Consider the following 18,184-nt stretch of genomic DNA (forward strand, 5'->3'; position numbering starts at 1 on the left):
GGCCCTTTAAGAGCCGAGTGTGCGTGCGTGTGTGCACGCGTGTGACAGACACGTCCTTCCTGGCGCCTTAGCAGCACAACGGTTCCCACGAAGGTGCTTTGTTGCCACAGCTGCCTGCTTCCCACCCCCTTTGGCACTTCAAGGACTCAAGGGGCCCCAGGCTGCCACAACCAGGCCACCCCGGGTTCCTATTGCTGGGAGGCAGGGGAGGGCTGGGGGTGGCCCCGGGGCCTGGAGAGGGGGCTGGAGGGAACTGGAGGGGCCTGGAGGGGGCCTGGAGGGATCTGGAGGGGACGAAAAGGGGGCCAGAGGGGCCTGGAGGGTGGCTGGGAGGGTGGCCAGGAAGGGGCTAGGAGGGGTCTGGAGGGGGCTGGAGGGGGTCAGGAAGGGGCTGGAGGGGGCCTGGAGGGTGGCTGGGAGGGGGCCGGGAGGAGTCCAGTGAGGAGCTGGAGTGGGCCTGGGAGGGTGGTCAGGAGGGGGCTGGGAGGGGGCCGGGAGGGGGCCATAGGTCCACCCATGAAGCAGTGACTCCTTTGTGTTCCCAGCGCTGAGGACACAGCCCCTGTCACCACCGCAGAGCCTCTCTGTTCTGCCAGGCACCCTCCCTCCTTGGACCCGAGGAGAAAGCCGCACGCCCCCAGTGCCCCTGACCCCAGCTCCAGCCTCTGCGCCCACGTTACCCCTCGGGCTCCCCAGCCCCCGCAGCAAAGCTTCAGGGAGCTGCGGGCCACCAAGGGACGGAGGGACCAAGGGACACAGAGCAGCTTACACTGAGTGTCGCCAAGGCAGTTCGAGTCCTAGAGCCTTCGGGGCGCCCCACCCCTCTGATATGTCAGGACCCCCGCTGCCGCCTGAGTGTTCTCTCGCCCTCCCCTCGTCTGTAGCCTGCTGGCGGGATTCTTGGACAGGGTGCGATTTTCCACAAGGACAGAGTAGCAGAGACCAAACTGAACCTCCCTTGTGCCCCACCTCCCAGGCAGGGACAGAAGGCCGCGTGTCCCCTCTGGAGGCAGGGCCATCCCTGCAGAGTCCCCAGGCTCTCTCTAGTCTGGAGTCCAGATGGTGGGGCCAAGATCACACAGCCACGCATCCTGGATGGTCCCCAGCGGATGCCGGACCCGGATTTCTCCCCGTGTCACATGATGGGAGGGGGAGCTGGAGACACTACCAGCCTTCAGCCCCTCCCCCCACCCCGCCCTCACCGGGCAGAAATCCAGGGAAATGCAAGGAAGGTGGGGACACAGCTAGTCACCCGGTCCGGGGCCCCTCCTGGTGCATGGGCCAGGAGGAAGGCCCGTCCCTGCTGGACACTCCCAGCCACGGGAGCACTGCGATCAAGGAGCCCCTGGTCAGCGGGTCACGGAAAGTGCCGCTTGAGCCACACAGCCCTCTGGGGGAGTCGGAGGGGGGGAGCATCTCACAACCACATGCCCTGCTTGTTGGGTCCCGCAGAGAAGTCGTCTATTGTCCAGCACGCTAGGTCCCGTGTGACACGGGAAGGAGCGAAGGCGTCCTCCACCCCCTCCTTTCTCTCAGCTGCATCCTTGAAATTATCACAGACCCAGATTCTGGAGAGCCCGTGATCCAGGAGGGTGGCTGGGCTGGTTGGGCTGTGTGCCTGCTCACGCGGGAGACTGGCAAACGTTCTCCCACCCATCCTCGTCAGTTGGGAAGATAAGGACGATATCATTTGTAAGGGAGTTGGTTTCGAAAACAGAAAGATATGCCTTTTAACTGTCCCCACAACACCTGCCGTTTACTCCTGACACGGACCCCGAGCTTCCGCTGAGAGCCTGCGTCACACCAAGGGCTTAGGGAGTAGCCGGGGGGGGGGGGGGGAGTGCTGGGTGTGAAGGAGGAAACCGATAGATTGCCTGCTCCTTTAACAGCTCAAGGGAGGACTCTGCCGAAGGACTTTCACGTTGGGTGAGAGTTCGCTGCACCCCTCTCCCCCCACGGTGGCTGGGCCTTGGTTATGTGTGGTCGAGGAACAGAAGACCAAACGAGCAGTTGTTTAACCCATCGGGACATTTGGGTTTACTCAACATGAAGTCTCAAGGTGGGTGAGTCAAATCAGGAGCCCAGGGGTGTCAAACCTCTAGTTCTATGCCTTTTCCTCATTAGCACAGAACGGCTGCTTGGAGCAGCACATCACACCCTCAGAGCACACAGCGTCCGAAGGCAAGGCTGCAGAGCCTGGCCAGGACCGCCAGAGGGAGCTCTTCTCCCAAGGAGGAAAAGTCGCTCCCCAGAGGCTCGGAACAGACTCCCTTGTGCCTCAAGAGTCAGAAGGAAGCCACGCAGCCTCCTGCAGCTGCGAGAGGCTGGGAAAGTGAGTACTTGCCTCCGCTTTATGTAGAGTGGGAGTCAGGTAAGAAGGAAGGTGGGGAGTGGGCGGCAGGTCCCCGGGGAAAGGCCTGGGGCTCCATGTCATGGGGGTGAGCCCACCCCTCTGGTGCCGGGGACCAGACCAACCGCCCTCCCCAGGACGCGAGCTTTGCCAGAGACCATCTAGCAGGCTTATGGGTTGACGCCCACCGCTGACACACGCCTAGGAGGCCTTGGTGGCACGGTGAGCACGTCATTCCCTCCTCGGGCCCTCGCAAAGTCCAATCATGTGCAGTTTTTCACAAGAACTGAAAACGCGAGTAACACCCATGTCTTTTAATCTTTAAGCCAATTTCGAGCAGGGGAGTGTGTGAGTCCGTCCACGCCGTGAGCACTGGTGCAGGTGCAGAGGCCCCGAGGGCTGGGCTCCCGGCCACCGGGGAGGCCATGGCCGCTCCTGGCGAGGCTCGGCCGAAGCGCGTCTAGAAGGAGCACTCCTCTGAAGGGTGAGGCGGGGGGAGAAGGCGTGAGGCAGTGAGAGGTAAAGAACCACAGAAATTGGACTCGGCAGCCCAAGGGGGACATTTCCTTGGAAAACTCGCTCCAGCCTCATTATCGTGGTTGGCGTTTGCTCCACTGCAGCCAAGCGGCAGGTAAGGAGCAACCAGGATTCGTCAGAGGCTTCCGGTTAGCCACGCGAAGAAAAGCCATGAACAGACAGAGCTCCTCGCCGGGCGACGTTTCAGCCCGGTCTTTGTGTCCCCAGCCCGACGTCGGCCTGACGCCACCCCCCCACGGCCACCCCGCGGCCCCCGTTGGGCGTGCAGACACAGCTGGCAGTGCGGACCAGGGCCGTCCCGTCACTCATCCTACACCTTCAGACCCCCCAGAGCCGTCCCGGCCCTACCTTCGGGAGGGTTGTCCACGGCCACGGGGAAGAAGCACCACGGGACTCCACGCACAGTGTCGTCGAAGCAGCAGCCCTTATCTTTGCACTGGGAGGGCGTGATTCCCGGGGAGCCACAGTTCGTCCTCTTGTGAGGATCCACGACGCACGTCTCTGAACGTATAGGGGACAAGAGGCCAAGTCAGGTCTCGGGCTGTCATCCGCCTTCCTTCTCCAGTTGAATCGGCAGCCAGCTGGCACCGCTGATGAGGACTCGGGGCTCAGGGGACAAGAGGGACACCCTGTCCCTCGTCTCCAGATGCAAAGGCACAGAAGCTCAGGACCATCGCAAGGTGCCCGGGATTTGTAAGCGTCACGCCCACCGACAGAACTTACGGATGCATTCATTCATTCCAGCCAACAATAACTCCACTTAGCACCTATGGAGCATCGTTTGTGCGTGCTAGAAACAGAAATTAGCACAGCAAAACCAGACGGTGAAGGTCAAGCTCATGCCGGGCCCTGTGCCAGGAGCTGGGGACCCAGAAACTAAAAATAGGACAGTCGTTGTTAAGAAGCTAGCAGCCTAAGGGAGGAGAAAGCCAAGTAAATGCCCCGAATGGCACAGTGTGTCCGTCCCAGGGTGCTGAGGGCAAGCACGGGACGGACAGGGACCAGACTGAACGAAGCAAGGAGGGCTTCTAGGTGGGGACGAGGCCGTGGGGGTATCCTGCAGGGGGAGCGGCGTGCTCAAAGGCAGTCAAGAGAGAGGGGGAGCAAGGTGCATTTCCGGAGGCATCGCCCCGTTTGCAAGAAAGACGCAGGGGCTGGGGTGGGTGGGCGCCAGCTTTAACCCGGAGTGGGGGCTGGTGATGGAAGCCAGACCACGTGGCCAGACCACGCAGGGGACGCGGGGCTCCCGTGTGGCCTACACACGAGAACTGAAGGGGCTGAACCCACGTCTGTTCCTCTGTTAGACCCGGCAAAGCACATGAAGGGGAGGATCGCCTCAAGCTTTCTCTGAAGAAAGGGTTCTGTGGCTTCGCAGGAAAGTTCTGGACCATCTCCCGCCGGCTGGGCGGCCCCTGCAGGATGGCAGGCTCCCTGGGTCTGGCTCTGCACCCAAGAGGGGAGGTGGCATGGCCCCGCCCCCCCACACACACACAGGGAGGCTGTGAAGTCAGGAGGACTAATGCACGTGCACGTTCAGACGCAGCTCTGCGTCCCTCCCCCTGCATCCGAGAGGGGAGGTGGCAGCTGGGGGTGGGGGCAGGGGGCTCGCTGGGCGATGCGGCCCCTCCCGGCCGGCACTGCTCGACCGGAAGTCAAGGTTTCCAAGCTGCTGTCCATCCAATGGACCGTCGCTGTCGCATGACAGAACTGCGCGAAAGCGATTTCCACTGGGGCGTCCACCCGCGTCCTCCCAGCAGCACTCGGAGCTTCTGTGGCCTTTGCTCTTTCGCTGCTTTCCACCTGCCTTCACCCTCCAAAATCCTCCCAGGGCCCAGAACAGTGCTCTGCTCAAACACATGGACTGTGACGCACGTTGTCCGCGCCCCCCCACCCCCCGCCCTGCCAGGGGCTGACCCAGGTCTGGTGCCCACCATGAAGCGGGGAGAAGGCTGCTTACCCAGCTGGCCTTGGGCCAAGGAACTGAGGGCCAGTGTGGACACCAACAGCAGGACGCAGAGAACCCTGGGCTCCATGGTGGCCGTGACCTTCCTCTCTGCTCTACCGGAGACCACGAGTCAGGGATGAGAACCCGTCCAGGCTCTGGATTTTATGCAGGCTCTGTTTGCCCAATGAGTGTTAGGTAACATTTGCCTAAGGAGGGTCCTGCAACTCTCCACTCCGCATAATCTCCTCTGATCAACACAGTGTGCTGATACAAGCAAGTGCCGAATTGTCATCTGGCCGAGGGACCTCAGAAGGTCCCTCCTGTGCCGTGGGAGTCTCCTGGGCCACGACCCCATCCAGCTCCTAACCACAGTGGAGGCCCTCCTGCGAATGTCAACATTACACTCACCGAAGAGTGAGTCACGGGAGAAGTGGCCCGAAAAATCACAGTTGTGTCAACAGTGGCTCACGGGGTCACCCTTCACGGGGTCGGCTGATGCGGGGACAGGGTGGGGGGTGGGGTGGGAAGGAGAAGGAGCAAACAGGGCCCAGCCATCAGACCATGTTCTCCATTGATCTGAGATTCTGAGAATCCAGGTGGAGGCAAGGGGAGAGCCCTGGCGGGACAAGAGGAGCAGGAAGGGGACAGGCCCGTGTCCCCTCCCCTCTCCACCAGAGCACTCGGGACTTCGAACGTCATCTTCTCTCCAGGGGTTCTGTCTCTGTTGGGCGTTTCTGTGGCAAAGTCGTATGTGACCAAAGCGCGATGAGGTCCCTCCCGGAGGAAACGTGACTCCCCTGAAGGGGCTCACAATCCGCGGGGCACCAACAATGAAAACTCGGAAAGTTTAACATCCCACTCAGAGGACGTGCATGAGCATTTTTACTTACTTACCTAATTTTTTTTTCTTTTCCCTTAAAAAATTTTTTTTAATCTTTTTTTGTTTTTGAGAGAGAGAGAGAGAGAGAGAAAAAGCATGAGCGGGGGAGGGGCAGAGAGAGAGGGAGACACAGAATTTGAAGCAGACTCCAGGCTCCGAGCTGTCAGCCCAGAGCCCGACTCGGGGCTCAAACTCACACTGTGAGATCATGACCTGAGCCGAAGTTGGATGCTCAACCATCTGAGCCACCCCGGCGTGCCTAAATTATCTTTTTAAAATTTCATGTTCATAACCAGAAGTTGTGTAGATAAGAGCAACCATCTAAACCGACTGAGGACAGGTGTTCCTCCCTCTGGGGGACCGCTCTCCCCATCTCAGGTCCCCGAGTGAGGCCCCCTTGACTTTGTGTTCAAGAGCCACCTGCAGCCTGCACTCCCCTGGCCCCAGCTGCTCTGGGGTCTTCCGTCCCGGAGCCCTTGCCGTCCCGGTGCACAGGGAACTTGCTCTGTCCCCTGGAGACAGAAGGTCCGCAAAGGCAGGGGGCTCTGTGTGCTCTGTGCATTCCGGTGGCCCAATGCTGATCTCCGTCCTTATTCCATAAATATCTGTGGAAGAATGAATGAATGAATGAATGAGCCATAGGAGAAATAGTTTTTCCTCATTGAAAGATGGGGCTCTGAGAACGGCTAGCCTTGGAGAGGTGCTCACTTTCCTTGTGCCTGGTGAGTAAGTCCTTGCGGCCCCTCTGGAGGAGAGCTCCCACCCTGAGCCCAGGCCCTTCTCAAGCCCGCCAACCAGGGTCTCCAGGAGAGGCCCCATGTGCAGGACCCGGGGTGGGGGGACCAGGGCGCAGAGTCCTCTGTGGGGTTCAGTTTGCCAGGGATGGGCCTGGGGGGAGGGCAGGGGCTGTATCTGCAATGTTGCTCATGATGAAGGAAAACCACTACTCACTTCTCAGGGTGATGTGGGAGCTCTCAGACACAGAAATGCAAATTGCACAACAGTTTGGGAGAGAAGTGTGTGATGTTCAGTGGAGTTGACGCTACATAGGCTCACAATCCAGCAGTTCCCCTGGTTCTGGGTCTACTGTGTCCCACAGGTAAACCCCCCACATTTGGGCAGAAGGAAACACGGACAAGGACCATCTTTGCATCATTGCCTGTAATACCTTTCAAAAAAAGAAAGGAGGAAGAAAGGAAGAAGCTTTTTAAAAAAGGAAGAGAAGAAAGAAAGGAAGAAAGAAAAGGAAAGAAAGAAAGAAAGAGAAAGAAAGAAAGAAAGAACAAAAGAAAGAAAGAAAAGGGAAAGGAAGAAAGAAAGAAAAAAGAGAAAGAAAGAAAGAACAAAAGAAAGAAAGAAAAGGGAAAGGAAGAAAGAAAGAAAGAAAGAAAGAAAGGGAAAGGAAGAAAGAAAGGGAAAGAAAGAAAGAAAGAAAGAAGAAAGAAAGGAAGGAAGAAAGAAAGAAAGAAGGAAGAACAAAAGAAAGGGAAAGGAAGAAAGAAAGAAAGAAAGAAAGAGGAAGAAACAAAGAAAGAAAGAGAAAGGAAGAAAGAAAGAAAAAGGGAAAAAATAAAGAAAGAGGAAGAAAGAAAGAACAGAAGAAAGAAAGAAAGAAAGAGAAAGGAAGAAAGAAGGAAAGAAAGAAGAAAGAGAAAGGAAGAAAGAATGGAAGGAGGGAAGGAGGGAGGGAAGGGAGGGAAAGAGGCAGGGAGGAGGAAATCAGGAGGAGGGAGGGAAAATAAAAGAGGAAACAATATAAATGTTCATACATGTTTATTGACAAGGGAAAGGGAGAAAGGACGTAAAATATACGCGCACCAAGTACCTTGCAGACGACGAAAATGAATGAGTAAATGGAAATGAATAAATATTGAAACAAAGCTGAGTGAAAATATAAGAATGACCTTTACAGTGTGAACCCACTGCTGATGCAGATTTCCGAGGTCAGCAAGGAGCACAGAGCGAGGGCCGCCCCAGGGAGGCCGAGGTGGCAGCCCTGCGTGGGGGGCAGGTTGCTGACCTGTGTCCGGGAAGGGGGACAGGAGGACGGGGACATGGGAGTCAGGAGGCTGCCGAGGGCCATCAGAATGCGCATCATGTTCCTTTCACAGCAGGAAATGGGGGGGCGCTGTGGTGGAAAGGTCGGCATCTATTTAAGGAGGCGCAGATTCACGGGTGTGCGTCCTGCTGTTCTCCCTGTGTTCCCTGCGGTGATCCCTGCTCCCTGGGAATGGCTGGGTGGGGGGTTCGTGGGTGCACTGGGGGCCCGGGCACTGTGACCGGGTGGTGGGCTGGCAGGTGGGGTGCTGTGATCTGGGGGCTGCGCTGGGGGCTGGGGTGCTGCGACATAGGGGCCATGCTGGGGGCTGGAGTGCTGAAACCGGGGCGGGGGGGCTGGGAGCCAGGGCGCTGTGACTGGGGGCCTCGCTGGGGGCCCGGGTGCAGTGACTGGGTGGCGTCCTGGGGGTCAGGGCACTGCGACTGGGAGCGGGGCTGGGGGCCGTGACCGGGGGGCACTGGGGACCGGGGTTTTATGACAGAGGAGTGCTGGGGGCCGGGGCCTCATCCAGCAGCAGAGGTGACCCCCTGGGCCCCTGTGTGAGGGGGACAGCTCTCCTACCCAGCAACCTCCGCAGAGCGTGGGCCACAGCACAGCTCACCCAGGTGTCGGCCCAGGAACAGGGCCCCAGTGTCCTCAGGACCATTCCACGCCTGACGTGGCCTCCAGGTGCGTCGGGGTTAGACCCCTCACGACCCAAGGCCCCGGGGAAGCTGCACACCTTCCTGGACAGGAGCCTGGGGGTGTCGAGAGCAGAGTCAGGCAGCGTGAGAGCCTGGGGAATGAAGGGGCCGTGCTCAGAGCACTGACATCATCATACCCGCTCAGGGTGAGAAGCCACCATCTGGGCGGGCTGGAGCCGTGGGCTTGGTGGTGGCCAACGGCTCATGCAGTGGACACGCTGAGGGTCCCGACACATGTCAGCCTCGCTGCTCAAGGTGGTCTGTTCCCTCGCAGATGTCATGAAGTCAAATCTGCATTCTAGAAAGTTCCCAGGTGCTTCACGTGCACAGTAGGTGCAGGAAACCGGGTGCCGCAGCGGAGGATGGGGTCTCCGGTTCAAGGAGGCTTGGGCGCTGGAGTGCACCTATCACGGGCACCCTTCTTAGCCACACTGGGAACGCCCGGAATGTGCCTCTGTGACTCAGGTGCTCAGAACCGCCTTGGAGAGGGACCACCAGCATCCTTCACCATGGGATGGAGGCCAGGTCCCTTTGAGGAAGGGCCTTGCATCGAGGCCACAAGTGCCATGATGGGTCTTCCACAAGCCTTCCCCAGAATGATCTGAGCCACTCACCAGTGCTATGGGTTCACCTGTGTCCCCTCAAAAGATGTGGAAGTCCTAGCCTCCAGTACCTGTGAATGGGACCTTATTTGGAAATAAGATCTTTGCAGATGACCAGGTTAAGATGAGGTCATTGGCGTGGACCCTAATCCGATATGCCCGGTGTCCTTATAAAAGGGGACATTCAGACACAGACATACCCAGAGGGCGGATGATGTAAAGACACAAGCCAAGGAATGCCTGAGGCTCCAGAAGCCGGGAGAGGGGCCTGAGATAGATTCACTCTCAGAAGGACCTAACCCTGAGGCCACCTTGATTTTGGACCTCCAGCCTCCGGACTGTGTGACCATAAGTTTCGCTTGTAAGTTCCGTTTGTGGTACTTTATTACAGCAGTTCTGGAAGACTAATCCAAGCAGGGTGAGTGAGCACCAGAGAAAGGAAAATATTTGGAGTTTCTGATGGTGATTAAATATGAGCTCTGAATACCACTAACCCCGAAACCCAAACTCATGTGGGTCACCAAAGAGGGATCCCGTGGGTTTCAGGCCCGAGATGGACTCTTGGCCCGAGTCTGTCCCATTATGGGTCCCTTGGGGACCCCCCCAGGCCCAGTGAGACGGGCAGCCCTCTTTGCAAAAGACCCAGTAGTAAGTACACCAGGCTTTCTGGGCTACTTTGCTCTCGGTCGTGCATCTTCTTTGCTTTATTTTTGCAACCCTTAAAAAGTACAGAAACTGTTTTTAGTTTGCAGGTTCACAGGCAACGTTTGGCCCCCAGACCGTCCTCTGTTAAGCCCTGTGCCTACAGTATCATAAATGTAACTGCAGCTGAGGCTCCAGAGGGGGTAGCTTTCCTGGAGCACCCCCCCCCACCCCCACCCCCCGGCCACCCGGCCCCTGATCTGCAGCGACTGACCCGGACAATGTCTGCCCTTCCCCCCTTCCCTTTAGACAAATTAGTCCACAGGATTTTGCTATCGTCCGGCCCGGGTCACAATACACCCCTACAGTGTGGCGGGTTTAGGCTCCTGCCAGCTCTCCTGCTCTGTCAGAACACTCTGGAGAGACCTTGGACATGGTGCTAAACGTCCTGCTGGCCCATTACACTGGTGTCGTGAGGTTACGTCAGCTGGATTTGGAACATAGGACCGAGGACGCCTTTGGAAAGCCCACGTGCGTCAGAGATTGCAACCGCAGAAGTTCAGGGTCCCCGGCCTGTTAGTGGGGTGTTTGGGAGTGTGGGGCAGTGGAAGCCTTCTCTCTAAAGGGGGAGATAAACCTCTGCACTTGCACCACTCACCCCAACAAATGCACGTGGGCCTGTTTGGATTTCGGAGGTGACATATACTACATTTGAATGTTCTGTTCTGGCTCGTCGGCCAGGCTATCAGTAAAGATTGCGGTTTCGAGAGGACGTCAGAACAGCACACGCCTCACAGGAGCGGGCGGGGCTGTGATGCGAGAGCCCCGACCCTCAGGGCCGGGAGGCCGGATGTCTTGAGAAGTAGGCACGGCCGAGGCGGATGCTGTATGGTCGGGTCTGCACGAGCCTTCCCTCTGAGCCTGCAGCTGCCGGCGGCCCACACTTGCGAATTAACAGAATGCACAGTCCACGGCGTGGGATACAGAACAGTGCAGCGTAGGACAAGGAAATATAACGATGGGCAAGTAATTCGCCCGTCTTTCCACGTGGCCCAGCACGCGGGAGCAGTTACCTCGACAGAATGTGGACTCGTGTGCTCAGCGGGCAGCTGGTGGCCCATATGTCAGCTGATGCCTTAGACCAGAGCAGTATATGGTTCCTTCTCAACCGAAGTGCCCACGTCTGGGCACCAAGCAACAGATGATTATAGGACGGGACTCCTGGAAGAAATGTTGCTTCTGATGCCCATGACCGCGGCCCTCGTGGGCTGGAGTGCTGTGGCCCATGACAGGCTGGCTTCCAATCAGAAACACACTCCTGCGTCCACTGAATTGGCCGTGAGGGCTGCTGTTCCTGCCTCCAAAACAGCAGACAGAGAAGGAGGTGTGACTGGAGGGACCAGTCCCAATCGTCAAGGGACATAGTGCTTCTGCACAGCGGGGTCTGGGAGAACGATGCTCGTTCTGTGCCCTTGCTCTGTGCCGACAGCTCGGAGCCTGGGGCATGTTTCGGATTCTGTGTCTCCCTCTCTCTCTGACCCTCCCCCGTTCATGCTCTGTCTCTTTCTGTCTCAAAAAAATAAACGTTAAAAAAAATTAAAAAAAAAATATGTTAAAACTATGAAGTTTATAGTACACAGGATGAACAAAGGTTTAGGAACTGTGAGACATAAGCGTCTTATGCACGTCAGAATTTAAAACCCTGGAGTGCCCCTGGATACAGAAGCAAAGAATAGGAACACAAAACTTTAGAAGACCATATGTAAATGCCTAAAAACTACGGGAGAGGTGAGAACAATAATTAGTAGTCAAAGAAATAATTTAAAATGACCGTAACAGGGGCTCCGGGCGGCTCAGTCAGTTGAGCGTCCAACTCTTGGTTTCGGCTCAGGTCATTATCTCACGGTTCATGGGATCGAGCCCCACATCGGGCTCCATGCTGAGTGTGGAGGCTGCTTGGGATTCTCTCTCCCTCTCTCTCTGCCCTTCCCTGCTGACTCTTGTGCTCTCTCTCTCAAAATAAGTAAATAAACTTTAGAAATAAATGAATCAATTAAACAATAAAATAAAATGACTGTAACAGTTGAATTCCGAGGAGGCCACCGTCGGGGCTGAATCTTGGTGTTTGGAGCCTTGATCCACGGAAGGGGGTGTTGAGCCCTGACATTTCGTCTCCCAGCAAGCAGGGTGGTGGTGGCTGGGGCGGGGCCGTGTCAGGGAGGAGAGAGCGTAGAGGCTCCCCGTGTTCACCATTTCTGTTCCCTTCACGGCCAAGTCTGCATCTCCCTGGCCTGCCCTGCATGGCCTTGGGGTTTCTGGATGAGACAAGGACTTGAGGGACAGGAAAGGGTGGCTTCCCTCAGTGAGGTTGCTGAAATCTCCAAGATAACAGACGCTGCAGGCTGGCCCCAGATCTGTGTTTGACTTCAGGGAAGGTGCCAGGAAGCAGGTCTTGGGGCAAACACATCGGGGTGTGGCCCACGGGGAGGCCTGCTTGGTCCAATACCCCTCGCTTGACTGGCTCACCGACTGCGGGGTCAGGGCAACACTCCCCTTCCTTTTGGAGGAGAGTGAAATCTTTACATGCGACTCATACGAACACAGTATTTTCGAGTATAAAGTTGGTTACGCTCGTTACAGAAACAGTTCAATGACAAGGAAAAGCAGAATCCCGATGTGACTTGCCATCTTGCCCCCTGCTGTTTCTCCTTCTTTTCCCGACTGAGTTGTTCTTCACCCTCTTTGCCGTGTTCTTTTTGGTGTGACCAGAACATTCTCCACGTTACTGCGAATTCCATACGGTAAGCTGCTGACGTTTCCATGAGGCTTCCTCAGACCCGCCATAGCCACACTTCGGTGATGATTTTTACATCATGGGTCAATTCAGGGTTGTTTACGATTCTTCACGATTACTCGGATTTCTTTCACGAACGTCTTCATGCGAGATGATTTTTTCTGTGCTTAGGACGGTTTCCTTGGGGCAGCCCCCAAAGTACATTTACTGGGCCTGGGAGCGTGTTCTTCCTAAGGCTCCGGATACACAGCACCGCACGCCGACTTCCACCCAGGCTATGTTCATTTCCACTCGCCCTGGACGGAGGCGTCCATTCACCCAACCGCCGTCTTCTGGTTTAAGAACCAAAATTTGACAATTTTGCGCAACTGGCACTCCCTGACGTGGCCCCGCTCCCCCTGTCACCACCCTGCGCGCTCCGAGACGAAACATCAGGGCTCAGCGCCCCCTTCCGTGGATTAAGTCTCCAAAAGCCAATATTGGGCCCCAACCATGCCCTCCTAGGCATTTAAAACTAGCAGCGAGCGACAAGGGAGCCAATGCCAAGTCTGTCACCAGCAAGCCAGCGCCCCCAGCATCCGGGCTGTGCCAAGCTGAACCTCCCCCACACGGCTCAGCACCAGCCAAGGCTGAGCAAAGCCCGACTCCTCCCAGCAGGTGAATCTGGAATTCATCCGCTGGTTCCTCTGCCCGGTGCCGGGGAATATGGGGGAAGTGTGGCCTCTGAACATCCCCCCATCCATTGGCAACCCCGTCCCTGTGGTGAGGAGCCCGGCCCGCCCCTCATGTGGTGCTGACGGCACCCCTTCCTCCTTCCTGCAGGCTGGAATCTGCCTCTTTGGGCTCAGTGCTCCACCTCTCTGACCAGAGTGCTGGCTGGTCCCCGGGATCCACTATATTCCCCCGACCAGCCCCCAACGGAGCCCTGTGATACGGCCCTTTGGTCAGCTTCAACTGTGTCGACCCCAGACATAGGCGTGCGGGTCGGTTTTCTATTTCACACGTGGGGATTTTCCATCTGGCCTGCACTGTTGGTGAACAGTCCCTTCTCCCGCTGAGCAAGGAACAAGAGGCATCGCACGTGAATTACTATTATTGGGAGCTTCCCGGTGATGGCAGTTCAGGTCCCTGTTCTGTTCTGAGGCCATTGTGCTATGCTATTTTAAAAGTCCCAGAGATAGGGGTGCCCGGGTGGCTCAGCTGGTTGAGAGTCCAACTTCAGTCATGATCTCGCGGTTCGTGAGTTCGAGCCCCACGTCGGGCTCTGTGCTGACAGCTCGGAGCCTAGAACCTGCTTCGGATTCTCCCTTCCCTGCTCATGCTCTGTCTCTCTCTCTCTCTCTCTCTCAAAAACAAATAAACATTGTTTTAAAAAATTAAAAAAATAAATAAATAAACATCCCAGAGATGAAGGCAGAACAAAGAAGGGGCCAGAGCGTCCTCTAATCTCAACTGATGGACAGGGAGACTCTTTTACTGGACAAAGGCCCTGGGGTTGGTCTGAAGATCCCCAAAAAATTTTACTTCCTGTTTATACCTTTTATTCATCTTCCCTTGGTTATTTGCTTCTTCTAAACGTGGTTACCGAGGGCTGGGTCCTACAGCTCGGGCAGGTCTGGTCACACAGTGATGCTTGGATTATGATGCATAAAGGATTGTGACTCTTAGACCAAGTCCTAGCTCGTTGGTTGTGTCCTCGCCTGGTCCTCATGTCCCTGCGGGGCACAGCGGCCCTGATGACAGGCTGGCATCCCTCTGAGCTAGTTGTCAGGGTTCCAGCTTCTGTGCAAACCTCACACCTGCTGGAGACAAAACCGAAAACGTTTTACGACTTTTATCATTACAGTTGTTACTGGAAGTTTATGCAAAACCAAACCGCAGAAACAATCTCCCCCAGCCGGGATCCTGTTTCCTCTTCCTGACAACCCTAAGATTTAGCCCAGGCGGGTGATCGGGGAGGGCTCTGGGGGGTAGGGGTGAGACGAAGAAACCGCCTGAGTCTGTGGTTAGGCCGAGGTGGCGAAGGCTGGAGCCCGCCCTCGGGCGACGTTTGTGCTCCACAAGGCGGCCTCACTGCTCCGATGGCGGCCACTGGGACGCCCCCGGAAGCCGGCCGACGTCAGGTGCCAGTCACACTCCCAGACGCAACCACGTAAAGGGTGAGCCAGCGCGGGTTGGTCAGCAGCCCTCTCTATGGTATGACCAGCAACGTTGACAGGAATGACTTTATTTTTAAAATATAAATGAGAAGCCATCCAAGATTCTCCCCATATTTTCCTCTCTCCCCCACATCCTTGGATACTTTCTTCAATAGCAAGAAAAATGGAGGTGGAGTTATCGAGCTTGGGGCCAAACTCAGCCCAGAGGTCTCATGTGAAACGTACCCTGAACACAGGAGGCGGGGAATAGCTTCATATCCACAAGCTCCTCTGTGACATTCTATTTTTTTGTTTCTTTTTTTAGAGAGAGACAGACAGTGCAAGTGGGGGAGAGGGGCAAAGGACAGAGAGAGGGAGAGAGAATCTTAAGCGGACTCCACACTCAGCCCAGAGCGCAAAAGGGGACTCGATCTAATGACCCCAGGATCACGACCTGAGCTGAAATCAAGAGTTGGATGCTTCACCCACCGAGCCACCCAGGCACCCCTAGTGACATTCTATTTTTAAATCCCTGCTTCTAAAAGGGGGCATCATGGGGCATCATGGTTCCTAAGCGTGTCAACGGAAAGTTTAGACTTGCCTTGAAAGTCTGCCCTTCCTGTTTTTCATCTTTCCACATGAGGAGGTAATGAAAACAAATTTCAAAAACATGTCAAAGGGGAAAGTCAGTTTCTGAGACCCACGGTCCTGGCCTCCCCGGCCAGAGTCAGTACCGATGATGGTGAGAAGAGGAAGGTGACAGTGGCTCAAAACAAAACATGTGGTATGTGCATTCTTGAAAATTTTATGACACTTCTGTCGCTTTAAAACATCATTTTGCGTTTTAGGGGCGCCTGGGTGGCTCAGTCGGTTGAGCGTCCGACTTCGGCTCAGGTCACGATCTCGCGGTCCGTGGGTTCGAGCCCCGCGTCCGGCTCTGTGCTGCCGGCTCGGAGCCTGGAGCCTGCTTTGGATCCTGGGTCTCTCTCTCTCTCTCTGCCCCTCCCCCATTCATGCTCTGTCTCTCTGTGTCTCAAAAATAAATAAACATTAAAAAAACCCCGTCATTTTGCATTTTAAGACTTCAAAATGTATTAGTTTTTACGATGAAACAGCACCAACAGATGAAGCAAAAGCTGATAGAGGAGAAAAGGGAACCATATTACCCACAGTTATCATAGGGGACCCCAAGATGCCCTCCCAGCCACTGACAGTACTGGTCGTGGAATCAGCAGAGACGAGGGGATCAGAGCCACACCCCACTCTCAGGACCAGTTGGTATTTACGGGACACACAACCCCACAATAGCAAGATGCATCCCTGTTTTGTCCATGTACGCTCACCAAGGTAGACCACATACTGGGTCGTGAGACAAATCCCAACAAATCTAAAAGAACTTTGAAAAAAAAAAAATCACACAGGGTACGTTCTCTGACCGTAATGGGATCAGATGAGAAATCGACAGCAGAGAGGAAAATCTCTAAACATGTGGAAGTTAAATCGCACACTACTCAATAATCCTTAGGTCAACAAGGAAGTTTCAAAAGGAATTTAGAAGTGCATAAACCGAATGAAAATGAATACGTGACATATCAAAGCGTGCGGGACGCGGCTAAGGCAGTGCTGAGAGGGAATTCTGTCGCATCAACTGACACGGGAAATGAGGAGGGTTCTCAGATCAAAGCCTGAGTTTTCATCAGCCCCTGGGGAAGTACAGATTAAAACCGTAGTGAGATATCACCACTCACCTACCAGAATGGCTGAAATGAGAAGCTGTCGCAGCACCCGATGCCAACAAGGGCTGGGAAAACTGGAGCCCTCCCACGTTCCTGGTGGGGATGTAAAACGTCGGGGCCACGCTGGGAGAGAGCGTGCAGCTTCTTAAAAGCCCGCACTGTGCACGCACGGTCTCACCCAGCAACCTGAGAGATGCAGGCCGTTTGGTTCCACGACGCGAGAGCCGTGAGCCATTCTTCAGGAGGGAGACCAGGGCTTGCCAGGGCTTAGAACAAGGGCAAGCGTGGAGGATTCGTGAGGGGGTTCAGTGTGGTTTAAATGGGGGGAGCTTTGGGGCGCCCGGGTGGCTCAGTCCGTTGAGCGACCGACTTCAGCTCAGGTCACGATCTCGCGGCTCGTGGGTTCGAGCCCCGCGTCGGGCTCCGTGCTGACGGCTCAGAGCCTGGAACCTGCTTCGCATTCTGTGCCTCCCTCGCTCTCTGCCCCTCCCCCGCTCGTGCTCTGTCTCTCTCTGTCTCAGAAATAAATAAACATTAAAACAAACTTTAAAAAATAAAAATAAATAAATGGGGGGGGATCTTTGTGGCCATGGAGCTGCTCAGTATCGTCCCTGCGGTGGGGGACACACGAACCCCCACGCGCCCTACACAGTATACAGAGCTGCATGCACACACACACCACGTACACAAACGTGTATACGTTTACACACACACACCCCATATGCAGATGCACACTCACTGCACACATATGCACAATTACAAACAACACCATGCAGATACATACAGTAACACACACACACCACACACACATATAGACACAGATACACAGAGACACGTAGAGACACATACTGGGTATAAATAAGACTGGAGAAATCCAATCCGTTGAGCGTCCAACTCTTGATTGCGGCTCAGGTCATGATCTCGTGGTTCGTGGGCTCGAGACCCTGCACTGTCAGCACAGAGCCTGCTTGGGATTCTCTCTCTCTCTTCCCCTCTCTCTCTCTCTCTCCCCTCCTCCTCCTCCCTCCACTGTCTCTCTCTCTGTCTCTCAAAATAATTAAATACATTTTTTAAAAAAGAAAAGACGGAAGAAATCTGGATAAGATCAGGGGATCTTAACACTGTCGATAACCTGCTTGTGCTGCTGGACTGTAGTTTTGCAACGTTCTCCTTAGGGGAAAACTGGGCAGTTCATAGGAGACCCCTCTCTGCACTATTCCTATGACGGCATGTGATTCTATCATTATCTGAATAAAAACTTCAATTAAAGCAGACCAATAAGAATGATTCTGAAATCATAGCGTTCATGACCACGTAAACCAAAGAAAACTTGATTTATGTATTTCTTTTAATGTTTATTACTTTGAGAGAGACAGAGCATGAGCAGGGGAGAGGCAGAGAGAGAGGGGGACACAGACTCCGAAGCAGGCTCCAGGCTCCGAGCTGTCAGCACAGAGCCCCATGCAGGGCTCGACCCCACGAAATGTGAGATCCTGACCTGAGGCCAAAGTCGGACACTTAACCGACTGAGCCACCCAGGCGCCGAAACCAAAGAGAACTTGAAAAAAGTGGCTTTGAATGAAACCCAGAGAACAGACTGTGGGTGGCTGGAGGGGAGGTGGGTGGGGGACGGGCTAGATGGGTGACAGGCATGAAGGAGGTGCTTGTCGGGATGAGCACTGGGTGGGGGTGGGGGGTGTCCTATGTAAGAGATGAATCACTGGGCTCTACTCTGAAACCAAGGCTACGCTGCATGTGAACTAACTTGAATATAAGCAAATTTGTTTTAAAGTCATTCTGAAGGTTATTTTCCTCAAC

General features: G+C 55.3%; 1 protein-coding gene and 1 long non-coding RNA gene across 3 annotated transcripts; one reads left to right on the forward strand and one right to left on the reverse strand.

Moving 5' to 3' along the window:
* Positions 1 to 2,649: 2,649 nt before the first annotated feature.
* TFF1 (trefoil factor 1) lies at positions 2,650 to 5,106 on the reverse strand. The gene is made up of 3 exons (XM_058732095.1): positions 4,845 to 5,106; positions 3,236 to 3,388; positions 2,650 to 2,827 (listed from the first exon to the last, which is right to left on the reverse strand). Exons 1-3 carry the CDS (start codon positions 4,918 to 4,920, stop codon positions 2,811 to 2,813), a joined length of 246 nt encoding a protein of 81 aa, XP_058588078.1. The 5' UTR covers positions 4,921 to 5,106; the 3' UTR covers positions 2,650 to 2,810.
* Positions 5,107 to 5,805: 699 nt separating this feature from the next.
* LOC131512902 (uncharacterized) lies at positions 5,806 to 14,431 on the forward strand. 2 transcript variants are annotated; one of them, XR_009262372.1, is made up of 3 exons: positions 5,806 to 6,434; positions 12,664 to 13,149; positions 13,315 to 13,379. It is a non-coding gene; the product is annotated as an uncharacterized LOC131512902 (long non-coding RNA). The 2 variants fall into 2 exon arrangements; XR_009262371.1 differs by lacking the exon at positions 13,315 to 13,379 and adding an exon at positions 14,339 to 14,431 and having other exon boundaries at positions 5,807 to 6,434.
* The last annotated feature ends 3,753 nt before the right edge of the window (positions 14,432 to 18,184 follow it).

This window comes from Neofelis nebulosa, chromosome 5 (genome assembly GCF_028018385.1).
Source record: "Neofelis nebulosa isolate mNeoNeb1 chromosome 5, mNeoNeb1.pri, whole genome shotgun sequence".
NCBI classification, from domain to species: Eukaryota; Metazoa; Chordata; class Mammalia; order Carnivora; family Felidae; genus Neofelis; species Neofelis nebulosa.

Coding starts and splice junctions, on each gene's coding strand:
- TFF1 (XM_058732095.1), bottom strand. CDS start 4,920: ATGGAGCCCAGGGTTCTCTGCGTCCTGCTGTTGGTGTCCACACTGGCC. Junction 3,389..4,844: donor CTTGGCCCAAGGCCAGCTGG/GTAAGCAGCCTT, acceptor CTATACGTTCAG/AGACGTGCGTCGTGGATCCT.